Source organism: Vitis vinifera, chromosome 7 (genome assembly GCF_030704535.1).
Source record: "Vitis vinifera cultivar Pinot Noir 40024 chromosome 7, ASM3070453v1".
Lineage (NCBI taxonomy): Eukaryota > Viridiplantae > Streptophyta > Magnoliopsida > Vitales > Vitaceae > Vitis > Vitis vinifera.
Genome location: NC_081811.1, coordinates 17,820,583 through 17,834,999, shown reverse-complemented (window position 1 = coordinate 17,834,999; position 14,417 = coordinate 17,820,583). Strand labels below are relative to the sequence as shown.

General features: G+C 35.7%; 1 protein-coding gene across 6 annotated transcripts in view; it reads left to right on the top strand.

Annotated features, from left to right (window-relative positions):
* LOC104878408 (membrane protein of ER body-like protein) overlaps nucleotides 1–14,417 on the top strand; it is a 55,674-nt gene that overhangs the window by 37,767 nt on the left and 3,490 nt on the right. For 4 of the 6 annotated variants that reach the window (XM_059738124.1, XM_059738123.1, XM_059738120.1 and 1 more), the window contains 4 exons: nucleotides 4,075–4,242; nucleotides 5,237–5,413; nucleotides 10,943–11,119; nucleotides 13,801–13,986. In XM_059738124.1, the coding sequence (XP_059594107.1) occupies nucleotides 4,075–4,242; nucleotides 5,237–5,413; nucleotides 10,943–11,119; nucleotides 13,801–13,986 (708 nt within the window). The remainder of the gene's footprint in view (nucleotides 1–4,074; nucleotides 4,243–5,236; nucleotides 5,414–10,942; nucleotides 11,120–13,800; nucleotides 13,987–14,417) is intronic. The other 2 variants (XM_059738122.1, XM_059738121.1) reach the window with 2 other exon arrangements.

Here is a 14,417-nt window from a genome sequence, read left to right as displayed (position 1 = left end):
ATGCCAATTGATGGAGGAGCTACTTGGGCGAGTTAAGCAAGGATTTTGTACGTTTATAGGCTTGAATTTCAAGTGGAAACACGAGCACAAGCAATGGAGAAGAGGAAAATAGAGTGAAGAAAACAGAGTGAAGAAAACAGCTGCAGTCTTCCTTTGAACTTTTGGAGCACTTCCCGAAGTCCATTTTTTGCATGCTATATACCATTTGAAAGCTTAGGAAGTCAAGAATCCAACGCTTCAAACCGTGTATGATTTGGAGCTGAAATGAGGAAGATATGGCCTTTGGAAGGCAACTGCATCATGTCAAATGACCAAATTCGCAATGTGAATTTCACATTGCGAAAATTTCGCAAGGAGATTTTCTTCATGGTGCGAGCGAAAATTTCGCAAGGGGATTTTCTTCATGGTGCGAAATTTTGCCATTTCGCAATGTGAATTTCACATTGCGAAAATTTCGCAATGAGGATTTAGGCACATTGCGAAATTCCTTTGAATCCCCTGTTTTGAGACATTGTTGATGTTATTCCACTACCGGTTCTCCAAGATATTTTGCTTGATTTTTAGCTTTGTAAATACCTATTTTACCCTTGTAATCAACCAATGAATAGGTTGCTTTTGTAATAGCTCTTGTAATTTAGCTTGTTATTGTCTTTAAATAGAGGTGAAGAGCCTCAGACAAGGATCATCTAATCTTGTAACCTGTAACTTTATAAGTTATAAGAGCACTTTTGTTCAGAAGCTTCTTTTCTCTTTTCTTTCTCATTTTCTTAGTAGCCAAACACCCTTGGAGGATGAAATCCCCAAGGATGAGAGGCTAAAACCTTTTAGTTTCTTGAAGTAATGGATGCCATGTGAAGCTCCCGTGTCAGGATGGAGATTTCCAAGCCATGAATGTAAGTAGCTGAGCGTCATAAATGTTTTCATTCAAAGTAAAGCTTTTAATCCCTCTGACTTGCTTTGAATGACCAATACTTGATAACCTTTTGGTCTCAGTGGATTCTTATTGTTAGATCCACTGATGTTCATTAGTTATCCCCTACGAGCCATTGTATTGCAAGTCGAGGAGATGACCTATATCATTAAAAGAGCATTTATGAGGTTCAACTACCCTTTTTGTAAGTTTTTAAGGACTAAAACTCAGTTGTTAAACTCATACCGGTTCGGGAAGTAAGCATCACCTTAGTTGCTTCCCCAACTCGAGGTGAAAAGTCCCAAAATCTCCATTTTTACATAGTGAGTTAAGCATGGCTATCCAAAGCTTTGAGAAACTTCTTTTTCCATATTTTAACCTATTTTCATGTTAGTTTAGTTTACACACCTTCATCTTTATATGTTTTCATCTTAACTTAATTTTTATTAAGAAAAGTTCACTCCATCCTCCGAACTTCACCAGTTAAAGTAAAAACCCTTCCCAGTGTTCGATCCTAGAGCCACTATGCTATAGTAGCTTTGCTACTTTAGTGTAAGGACGTTAGGTATAAATTTTGTTGATACCCTTACATGCCAAGCTACCAAGAGTCGGGTTATCAAGTACACATTGAGAATTGGAGTCCTAGGTTTCTCTACCATGGTATCATTATTTGTGAGTGAACTGGGAGAAGTTTCAGCAGAATTTTCAACATGCATTTGTTGGTGAAACATTGTTTGATTGATTGTAGGAAAGATTACTGGGGTTATCTATGATTTAGGTCAACAATTGTTTTATTTTAATCATCCTTATTTGCATCAATACTTCTAGCCACTATATCATTAATTTCAGCAGCAATGACATTTGTTCCTTCTTTCAACCCTTCTTCCACACCCAATCCCACATATCTTCCCATTTTGATGTATTCTTCCCTTGAAGATAGGTGATATCAAAGTATGGTTGATTTACAACAAAAGTCACATCCATAGTGACATAATGCTTCTTTGTAGGAGGGTGAAGACATTTGTAGCCTTTCTTTATGGGGGACTACCCTAAAAACACATCCTTCATAGCTCTAAGATTTAACTTTCCATGTAATTGTTTATAGACATGAACACAGGATACACACCCAAAGACCTTTGTTAGCAAGACGCCTACTCCTTCAAAGTTGGGAAATGGTGTCATGAGTTTGTTTGCCGGTTGTTGGTTTTCTAGGACTTTAGTTGGCATTCTTTTGATAAGGTATGCAGCTATTAGTATAGCATCACCCTAATAGCATTTCGACACTTTCATTTGGAAAAAAGAGTCGGGCTACCTCTAGATGTCTATTTTTTCTTTTAGCCCCTCCCCATTTTGATGTAGAATTGTTCAAGTAATTTATCAATTCTTGATTGAAATATTCCTTGCTGTTATCAGATGTTAAGGTTTGAATTTTGACTTTAAACTGAGTGTTGGCATACTTGTGAAATGCAAAGAAAATTAAGGGCACTTCTGACTGGACTTCATGAGATAATCCCAAGTGGTCCTACTACAATTGTCCACAAAAGTAACAAACCAACGAATACTTGGAATATTGGTAACATGGGATAGGCACCAAACATTTGAATGAATCAAAGTAAATGGAGAAACAAATTGAATCTCTTTTATTGGAAAGCTCACACAATGATGTTTATTTAGAGTACAAGAAAACAATGGAACTTGCTAACATCTATTTCTCAAATAAAGAAGGGGACAATCTGTTTAACAAAGGGTGTGAGGGGTGTCCTAAATGGATATACCAAAGGAGGATTTGGTCCAAACTGGTTTTGTTCACCTCCAATTCTCTAATCAGTCTCCAGGCAGTAAAGTATATCTTTCAGCTTACCATGCCCAATCGTCTTCCCCAACAATACTAAGATAATAACCAATAGAAGTGAATTCAACGGAGTAATTCAAATCTTTTGTAATTTTTCCAATAAATAATTCAATATAATCTATTTAGAACATGAACAACAGAGTGTAAGGTAAGGTGGATGAGATGTGTACAGATCCTTGGCTAGTAACTGAGGAGAATGATCCATCAACTACCTTGATTTATTGTTTTCCTGAACATGGTTAGTAACTGGAAAAAAAATTTAGACATGTTGGACATGTGGTCTATAGCACCTGAATCAATGACCCAAGTATTGGAGTCATTTTAGATGGGAATAGAAGCCTTTGTACCTGATTGAGCCAAGAAACAAGAACCTGAATTTGAAGAGGAGTTTGCATTGGAATTCTCCAGCTGGTTCAACAATTGTTTCAGCCTCTCAATACTAGATTTGTTCAATGCTAATTGTTCTGGTTTTTCTTCTACAATGACTGTATGATTGGCTTGTCCCAATCTGGTAGGCTGATTTCCTCCTTTGTTGTTGATCTGTTTTAAGTTTTGAGGCTTTTTATGTAGCTTCCCACACATGGCTCTTTTGTGTCTTGGTTTGTTGCAATAATCACACCACATTTTATCCTTGTCCACTGGTTTTTTGTTGTCCCCTAGATTTTGATTTGGCTTGGACACTGCTAGAGCAGAATTTTCTATTGTAGGACCTCAACTATTTTCAATTTTGTTGCCCATCAATTCTTTGTGCCTTTCCTCCCATAGATGTGTGAAAAGCTTCTTCAAATCAGGAAAAAGGTCTTTCCCTAATACTCGATCACAAATATAGCAACAATGAAGGCTATGAGCTAAGAAACAAACAAGGATGACGACGATGAAGGTTGTGAAGTAGGACAAAATGGTGACAATCAACTCCACCTAAAACAAAACAGACGGAAGGCTGCCAAAAAACCCAAGAGCCTAAATGGCTTTGATACCATGTGAATTAGTAAAAGAAATATGAAAAGCTGATACATTCCTTAGAAAACAAAATATTACAAAATATATAGAATACACTAGTTGACCTATAGATTGCTAAACTTGGAAAATATCCTAACCTTCTATACATAGAAGGTACAAATCAATGGTAATGATGTAGCTAGAAATATACAACTAATTTACTGAAAATAATTGCCTATTCTAACACATAATTGCCTATTCTAACCAAAAATTCCCCCTGTATCTCATGGATCACATTCCTAAGATTGCTTTTTAGATTGTTCTTCATCAAATTCTAATTCAGGAAATTATACATTACTACTTATTGGGGCAGGTCCACTTGAGCCAAGATTTTCTCAGGCTGCACAAAGTGTTAGTGTTTCAGAAACACATATAGCACCAAAGAGTGCTAACAAATGGGGTGTTGTAAAAGGCGTTGTGTATGGTGGCTTAACAGAATCAAGTAAAGGCCCAGGAGTTGTTACATCTGATATTGCATCAGGTGAGTGCTCAGAGTTTTATTTTATTCCCTTCTGTTACACCACTATACAAAAGACTATGGTTCGACTTATATTTTGTTAACTAACAAAAACTATGATGTAGTTGTAATATATTCCTACTATTAGTGTGTGTCTATAAGAACCTAGTTTCTATAAATGTTTATAGTTTATTCTAGGCTTCATTGAACAGAATAAATCATAATTTGTTGTTCAGCCAAGTTGAATATAAGAGCAAGGATTGATAATCCTATCCTAAAAGGTGCAGTGTGTACGAGATGGTGAGACCCAGTCTTGATTCAAAGTTTGATGAGATAGTACATGTTGAAGATATTTCCCCTGAAATTTTGGATAACTCTGAGAGTTGAGTAGTTGAAACTTTTGGAAATTTTCAATTACAACTATCAGGGTGTTGAAACTAAATAGATGAAACTTTTCAGATGGATTAAAAATTGCTGATGTTTTGGTTGCTTTACGGTCCTCAAAGTCAAAACGAAGTTTTAAAGGCTTCAAACTATGTTCTTATTATAACTGGTGTGGAAAAACTGAAGAAAATCTCATTCACTTCTCTCTATTGAATACAACAACCAGCTTTTTATATTAAAAGCTATACAGGCTATACTTTAGGCATATTATAAGAAGAGGAAACCGTCCTAAATCAGATCCCTATCAATCAGGGACTTAACTACCAATATTCTATTTTTACAGAATATACAAAGTCAAAAATCTTAAATTAGGAAAAACCTTATTTTCCCACAACTGGTATATAAAATCTCGAGTCATCATGAGGTGGCACACTAGGCGCAATAAATTGAGCAGCTGATATTGCTATGCTTGAACCAGTTGGTACTTACCTCCCCATAAGAGATCAATAGTCTTCCTGTTTGTGTATTCAGTAAAGATTTGGTGTCCCTGCGCATCACTTAACTAGATACATTTTCTTGTTGGATGGTTGTATCCATATTAGATTATGATGCAGGAGCTGATCTGTTGAAGCAGGGTCAATGGAACCAGGAGATTTTCAGACTGCGCAAGATGTTACTGGTTCAGAAACAATTACAATTACTGAAACAGAAAATGCTAAAAAGTGGGGTATTCTAAAAGGCATTGTGAATGTTGGCTTGACAAAATCAATCACAAGCCCAAGTGTTGCGCCATCTCCAGTTGAGGCCATAGGTATGTGTAAACCACTGCAGAATACTAATGTATGAGATAGTTCCCATTATTTTTGAGAGATACCTTCTTAATAATTACAAGGTATTAGCAAATACTTCATCATATATATTCCCACTGACAGTATGTGATTCTCAACTTCCTTTATTTGGATGTTTTATGCATGGATCGTATTTTCATTCAACAGATTATATCATAGTTTATTGTTCTATCTGAAACAAATATATGAGCTTAAAATAAATTTAACCATAGTATTTATTAGTTAAATTTGTTATATTCTTGTATTCATATCGGAGGTATGATTATTGAATCATGTTAGATAAGATTTTTTGATGCTTGAGTTACATTTTATTGGGAACATGTAAATGGTATCAGACATTTACAGGGAGATGAATTTTTAAATTCCTTGTTATCTAAAATACATCCATAGTCTCTGATTGTGGAATATAGATGAGAGATTTCTTAAGCACCAGATTAGGATGCTCTTACTTGGAAGATGACCAATCACCATAAGGCACTTTTGGAGGTTTTCCAGTAAAGAAAGAGGTTCTGTTCATAGTTCCTTAAGGGTTATACAATCTTATGCGTGGTTTACAATTTTGATATTGTAAATAGGATTATGTGCAATGTTGATGGCTGATTTGTTGTCACGGTCGAGTCTCATAGGTGCCTCCCATTGAATCTTCAGATTTTCTAGAATTATTTTTAACCATAGTTGTTCAGAAATTCCAGGTGTCATCAATCTAAACTTAGCCTTAGTGCTTGATCTCACAACTACATTTGGTTTTTTGCTCCTCCAGGTTATTAGGTTTCTACCAAGGAATGTGCAACAACTTGACGTTGAGCGTCTATCTATGGTTGAACCTGCATAATTGGCATCTGAATAAGCTTCAAGTGTCAAACTTGTCCCCTTCTTGAATAGAATCCCTTTCCCCAGTGTTCCTTTGAGATAATGTAGTATTTAGTGCATTGCTTGAAGGTGAGTCTCCTTCAAATTGTGTATAAACTGGCTGACCACACTGGCAGCGATGCTATATCGAATCTCGTGTGAGATAAGTAGATCAATCGGCCCACTAATCTCTAATAGTTTCTCTGATCCACACTAGCATCTTCATTATTGTCTTAGAGCTTATGATTAGGCTCAATAGGCTGTCTGCTGGTTTACACGCTAACTTCCCGGTTTCCTTTAACAAATCAAGCACATCCTTCTGTTGAGATACAAAAATTCCTTCTTGTGACCGTGTCACTTCAATACCTAAGAAGTACTTCAACTTGCTAGGTCCTTTAATCTCAAATTCTCTTGCCAAACACTTCCTCAAACCATCTCTTTCCTCCTTATCATTTCCAATCACAATTATATCATCCACATAAACTAACAATGCAGTAACTCCCCCTGAAGTCGAGTGTTTGATGAACAAAGTGTGATCACCTTGACTTTGCTTGTATCCATTAGTAATCATTACTTTAGAAAATCTTCCAAACCATGCACGAGGAGATTGTTTTAAGCCATACAAGGCCTTCTTGAGCTTACACACTTTTTTGCCTTCTAGGTTTTTGTCAAATCCAGGAGGAACTTTCATATAAATCTCATCTTCAAGATCACCATGTAAGAAGCATTCTTAACACCAAATTGTTGCAAACTCCATTCAAAGTTGACAGCCAAGGATAATAGCACCCTTATTGTATTCATCTTGCCTACAGGTGCAAAGATCTCTAAATAATCCACTCCATAAGTCTGGATATATCCCTTGGCAATAAGCCTCACTTTGTACCTTTCGATTGACCTTGTCTACCTTATATTTCACAATAAAGGCCTACTTACTCCCCATCGGCTTCTTTCCTTTTGGCAACTCCACTATCTCCCACGTTCTATTCTTTTCTAGTGCTTCCATTTCAATATTCATGGCACACCTCCACTCTTCACTATTTAATGCCTTAGACAAGGTGTTAGGAATGACGATAGTGTTTAGTTGGATAAGGAAGACTCAATGGGAAGGTGACAATCTCTTAAAGGTCACGAAATAAGAAAGTGGGTATAACAAGTGTTTGATGCATTCTCTTGTGCCTTTCCAAAGAGCAATGGGCAAATCATGATCACCATTATCAATGGTGGTAGAAACATTATCATGAGAAGATTCAGGTAGAGAAATTACCTCATTTCTAGGGGTTGGTTCCAACTGTTGGATTTGCACAAGTTCAACGATGGGTGCTTGCCTCTTTAGGTATACCTATAGTGGTCTAGTAGGATTGTAAGTTGATTTTTTGTTAGCCAAAGACATGGGATCAAAAGAGGATAGTTCGACAATAGGCAAAGTAGCTGGAGTGGGGCTAGGCATGGTACAAAAAGTAGGGTTAGATGAAGAAGATTGGGAAGTAGAGGGCAAATCAAATAGAAATTTTTTTTTGTCCTTATCTTCCTTGAATGATGTCTTTCCCTGAAGATAAGGATCTGTAAAATAACCCTCTTTTTCAACAAAAGCCACATCGGCAAAGACAAAATCTCCTAGAAGGTGGATGATAACATGTGTAACCCTTTTGTGTCGAAGAATACTTAACAAAAATGCATTTAAGTGCCCGTGGATCTAATTTCCCCTATTGCGAGCATGAATGTGAACAAAGGAGACACAACCAAAGATTCTAAGTGTGAGATTATTCGAAGTATGAAAGTCAGGGAAAAAATGAGAAAACTCTTGCATAGGACTTTGAACCCCAATACCCAAGAAGGTAATCTGTTGATAAGATGGGCAGCCGTAAGAACTACCTCCCCCCTAATAGTGTTTTGGAATAGAAAGGCATGGATAATTACAAGAAGATGACCATATTTCTTTTTGGTGACCCCGTTTTGTTGAGGAGTACTAATACAGGACGACTTGACGACTCATGAATAATTCCATGTTTTTGAAAATAAGGAGACAAAATCTGATTAAAGTAATCTTTGGCATTGTCAAATCTAAACTTTTTTATTCTCACATCAAACTGGGTTTTCATTCATATTATGGAAGTTTGGAAAGACATTACTCACATCAGATTTTTGCGAAGAAAGATCCAAGACACATGAGTACAATCGTCAATAAATGAAACGAACCATCTTGCTCCTAAAATATTAGGAACTGGAGAGGGACCTCAAATATCACTATGGATAAGAGAAAAAGGAATAGAAGCTTGTTTATTGCTATTTGGGAATGAAGCACAATGATGCTTTGCAAATTCACAGATTTCACAACGAAAATTTTCTATATCCAATTCTTTGAATAATGAAGGAAACAAGACTTTGAGAATGCTAAACGAGTACTAATTGAAGATGATGAAACAAAATCTTGTCTTTATTTGAGATGGAGCTTTTGGTGAAGTATGGCAAAGGAAATTTATTCTCAATCCTATTTTAATCACCCAGCATGTCAAGGTAGTAGAGCCCTATCTTTTTCCTTAGCAAGTCCAATCATCTTCCTTGAACCTTGGTCCTGAAAAACACGATGAGAAGGATGAAAAATCACACTGCAATTCATGTCTTTAGTGAGTTGATATATGGAAACGAGATTAGTTGAAAGCTTTGCTACATGAAGGACATTTTTTAGGATAGGCGATGGGTTTATATGGATTTCTCCTTGACCGGCTACAGTTGTCAGGGAACCACCTGTTGTGGAAATTTTCTTGTTGCTTGGACATGGTGTGTATGAAACAAATTTATGAGAAGAATTAGTCATATGGTCTGTGGCTTCTGAGACATTAAACACATGAGAAGTGGAATACTTACCTGAGAATGCTAAGGAGCAAGCACTGGGAGGTTTTTCTAAAGACTCGAACAAACTTTTTAGCCTCTCAATATCTTCTTTCTTGAACTTGAACTCTCCATGCTCCTGAATCTCATTCTCATTGTTCTTTTGATTACTGCTGGTAAAATTCGCGTGTCCTTGACCTTTTTGTTGTTGTCCATTGTTAGGCTTCCAACTCCTATGGCTGTTGTTGGATTTTGATGGTCTGTCGTGCAGTTTCCAGTACATATCCTTGGTGTGTCACTGTTTTTTGCAGTAAGTGCACCATATAGGATTTTTATTTGTGATTTGGGAAAAATATAGTCGCCAGTTATCAGCACCAGGCTGATGTTCCATGCCTGAATTCTTCAGGTTTCTAGCAGTTGAGAGTAAAACTGGACTTTCTGCAACAGGGGTTTCATTCATCATCACCCCTCTTCTTTCTTCCTCTGCATGAATCATAGAAATAGTCTCCTTTAATGAGGGTAGATCCTCTTTTCCCAAAATCTGAACTCTGACCTGATTGAATTCCAAGTTTAAACCAGTAAGAAATTAAAAAATTCTTTCTTTTTCCACAAACCTCTTCAACATAGCTGCATCCTTGCTGCATTTCATCTGAATACATTGATAATGATCCATCTCTTGCTACCAATTCTTCAAAATATTGGAATATTCAATCATAGATTGCTCTCCTTGTTTGGTTGCTGAAATCTTGGTCTTGATTTCAAATATTTGTGCAGCATCACGTACCTTTTGAGTAAGTCTGTCTCACCGCCTCCCAAACTTCTTTAGCCATGGAAAAAAACATACAAGTGCTACTGATCTCAGGTAGCATCAAATTCTATAGCCATGACATAATCATGGAGTCGTCCTCGTCCCAATTCTGGAATTTTGGATCACTCTGCTTTGGTCCAGTGCTGAACAAGTGGCTGAGCTTTCCTTTCCCCTTCAAGAACATCTTCACAACTTGGGACCACTGCAAATTATTTTTTTTTCATTCAATTGGTATGCTACTTGAATGTTTTGGAGTTCCCCTGTGGACTGATCCGATGGGGCTTCAATCGGCTGCACTGTAAGAGTGGTAATGGCTTTAGATATCTCGGACACGGTTGATTCTGTTAGGTTAAATGAGGATCAGAGGACCAGCAATGGGCATAAAGGAGAACGAATGCCAAAAAAGAATACGAATAAGATTAAAGGAAAGATTGGGTAGGCAGAAAATCGAGAAGGCCCAAGCAAAACAAAGCTTGAATCTTGAATCTCAGAGGGCAGGGAATGCCAAAAACTGCAGATCCCTAAGAACCTAGGGCTCTGATACCATGTGGAAAAATTGAAGAAAATCTCATTCACTTCTCTCCATTGAATACAAGAACCATCTTTTTATATTAAAAGCTAGTTTAGGCATATTATAAGAAGAGGAAACCATCCTAAATCAGATCCCTATAAATCAGGGATTTAACTACCAATATTCTATTTTACAGAATATACAAAGTCAAAAATCCTAAAATAGGAAAACCTTATTTTCCCACAACTGGTATATAAAATCTCAAGTCATCATGAGGTGGCACACTAGGCACAATAAATTGAGCAGCTGATATTGCTACACTTGAACCATTTGGTACTTGCCTCCCCATAAGAGATCAATCCTCTTCTTGTTTGTGTATTCAGTAAAAATTTGGTGTCCCTGCACATTACTTAACTAGATACATTTTCTTGTTGGATGGTTGTATCCATATTAGATTATGGTGCAGGAACTGATCTATTTGATCTGTTGAAGCAGGGTCAATGGGACCAGGAGATTTTCAGAATGCACAAGATGTTACTGGTTCAGAAACAATTACAATTACTGAAACAGAAAATGCTAAAAAGTGGGGTATTCTAAAAGGCATTGTAAATGTTGGCTTGACAAAATCAATTATAAGCCCAAGCATTGTGCCATCTCCGGTTGAGGCCATAGGTATGTGTAAACCACTACCGAATACTAATATATGAGATAGTTCCAATTATTTTTAAGAGATTTAACTTCTTAATAATTACAAGGTATTTGCAAATACTTCATCATATATATTCCCACTGACAGTATGTGATTGTCTACTTCCTTCATTTGGATGTTTTATGCATGGATCATATTTTCATTCAACAGATTATATCATGGTTTATTGTTCTATCTGAAACAAATATATGAGCTTCAAATAAATTTAATCATAGTATTTATTAGTTAAATTGGTTACATTCTTGTATTCATATCATAGGTATGATTATTGAATCATGTTAGATAAGATTTTTTGATGCATGTGTTACATTTTATCAGGAACATGTAAATGGTATCAACATTTACTGGGAGATGAATTTTTAAATTCCTTGTTATCTAAAATACGTCCATTGTCTTTGATTGTGGATTGGACAACATGCTTTAAGATTGTTGTCACGTAGTGTAATATAGATGATAGGATTTCTTAAGCACCAGATTAGGATGCTCTCACTTGGAAGATGACCAATCACCGTAAGGCCCTCTTGGAGGTTTTCCAGTAAAGAAAGAGGTTCTGCTCATAGTTCCTTGAGGGTTTTACTCAATCTTATGTGTGGTTATACAATTTTGATACTGTAAACAATAAAGTCCTATTGGAGGTTATATATATATGAATGGTCATGTGAATCAGATGTCAAGATTTGTAGACATCTAATAGGGGATCCACCACTCTTATGTTAGGAAAGAACATTTTGAGTTGCACCTTTTGTGATTGGATCTAAAACCAGCCTGTATGATCTAGAAAATATTGTTATCCGATGTTAACAGAATTCTACACACAAATATGTATATTATATAAATGTAAGCTAAATGGTACAAGGAACACATGTAAGCTAGAAGTATTGGCAATGAACAATGGTAGCCCAACCGTATTTAGTTGGAGGGGCTAAGATGTTTTAGGCCTAGGTAAAGAGAGCTTCACTGATAATTCTCAACTCCATGGGTGAAGTTTTAATTTGTTGGTAGTCATGGAATAGAATATTTTAACTATTAAGAGTTGGTGCTCATGAATCTTGAAACTAGAGTTTCAGTATGCTATCATAGGAGTTATATGTATCCTATTAGTGACTCCAAAGACCAGTTCCTATATCCTTATTATAAGAGTTAATGAATCTTGAAAAGAGAGTCCATGTGTCCAATTAAGGACTCTTTATAACAGTTTATATATCTTAACATAGGATTTCATTTTTAAAATGGTGGTGATTATTCTGTGGGAGAATTTATGTATTAATGACTCTTAAAGTAAGAGTTCAGGTATCACTAATCTTGAAAGGAAGTTCGTGCATGATATTGAGGATCGGTATGAATCTTTTACTTTCTGATATAAAGATTCCTGAAGATCCTATGCCACATACTTGCTTTTCGTCTATAAATAGAGTTTAAGGAGTTTGTATTTTTCTTTCCTTTCTTATTTTTTATTTGTTTGAGTAATTCTGTTGCAATTTGTAAGAGGAATGCATCACTATCTCAAAGATTGAAGGCTAAAGTTTGGAAGTCCAAGACTCCAAGGAAATAGGGAAGCAATGCATGTGAGTTAGGAGGATTCTGAACTTGTAAAATCCTGTGAAGCAACCTTAAAATTGCTCTTGATTGAACTGATCTAAATACATATATGGTACTACAGTGTGTAAATTTTTTCAATCAAGCACAATCAAAGAGCAGTAGTTGGTAATTCTCTCTTAAAAGCTATATTCAATATATGAGGCTCCAATTTAGATTTTGAGGTTGATCAGATACTACAAATTGAAGGAAATGTGTCTATTTACTGAAATTTTGAATTTGTCCAAAAGCCTTGAGGAGTTTCAGTGAAAGTTCTTGAAACTATAAATTCAAGTGAAACATCAGGTGTAGAAACTATATGTGTTGAAGTATCAATTTTCCTAAAAGTTTAAATGTTTAGGATTTGGGTTCATAATGTATATTATGGTCTTCAACATCCTCCCTCACATGTAGCCACTTTTTGGGCTTACATCTGGGCTTAGTAAATTGGTGAAATAAACTTATGGTGGTGAGGTTTGAACACATGATCTCCTACCAAACGAGGCTTTGGTACCATGTTGTAACTACCAATTTTCCTAAAAGCTTAATCTTGTAGGATTTGGGTTCACAATGTATATCATACTCTTCAACAATATGGACGCCTTACTTGGGATGCTTTAAAACTTGGATATGGTTTAAAGTCTTATTGTCCCAAGTGTCAGCACAAATTTTATAAATTCAGAACCTTGTTACTATTGTGGAATCAATATTAATGTTCTCCAGTCATCACCAGGCTGCAAACAACATGGATACATTTATATGAATATAATTGGATGGTTCACTTCCAATGACAGATTCATTCTTGGTCCTTTCGGATTCCATTAGCTAGTTGAGTCTATCACAAAGTTAATAACTCACTCAAATGCTCCTTACCTTAATAATAATTTATGACTAGCTTTCTAGTTATAACATATACAACTAATTTTTGTTGTTGCACTTGAGTTTGCCATCATTTTAATGCATCGTTATATGTCATGCATATTGCATTTGCTTGATAAATTTACTTATTAGATTGTTGTATCTTCATTAAGTTATATGCAGGAAATGATGTGATGCTATTATTATGGCAGGGTCAGATGAACCACTAGCTTCTCCAATCACACAAGTTATTCCTGTTCCAGAAGCACCTACAATTTCTGGACCAGAAAATTCTAAGCAATGGGAAATCTTAAAAAGCATTGTGTATGGTGGTTTAATAGAATCAATTACAAGCCTGAGCATTGTAACATCTGCAGCAGGTGCTGATGCTACCACATGTAAGTGGTTAGATGTTTATGTATTTAACACACCATTACATAAAACACTTGTATTGTAAAAAATACCATCTATTATTTTGTTTGCTACATTTAACTTCTTAAAAACCATTATTTGTTTTTGATTTGGTAATTCATATATCTCTTATAAAAAAATGGTAATCATACATCCCGTTGAAAATATGTGATCATCAACTTCCTCCTTAAGTGTTGAAAAATGTTTCAAATTACTATTTGGTATATATCCCTTTTGGTAAAGAATATTATATAAAAAATTTCCTATGTCGACATCATTGTAATATTAGATTTCCTTATAAAAATAAAGAAAGTTGTTAGGAATATTTTTATAAATATTCTAGGTCATGAGATGAAAAAAGTTATGAGATGAAGATGAACATATGAAGTTTATACCGAGTGGATAGAGATGTGAGGAA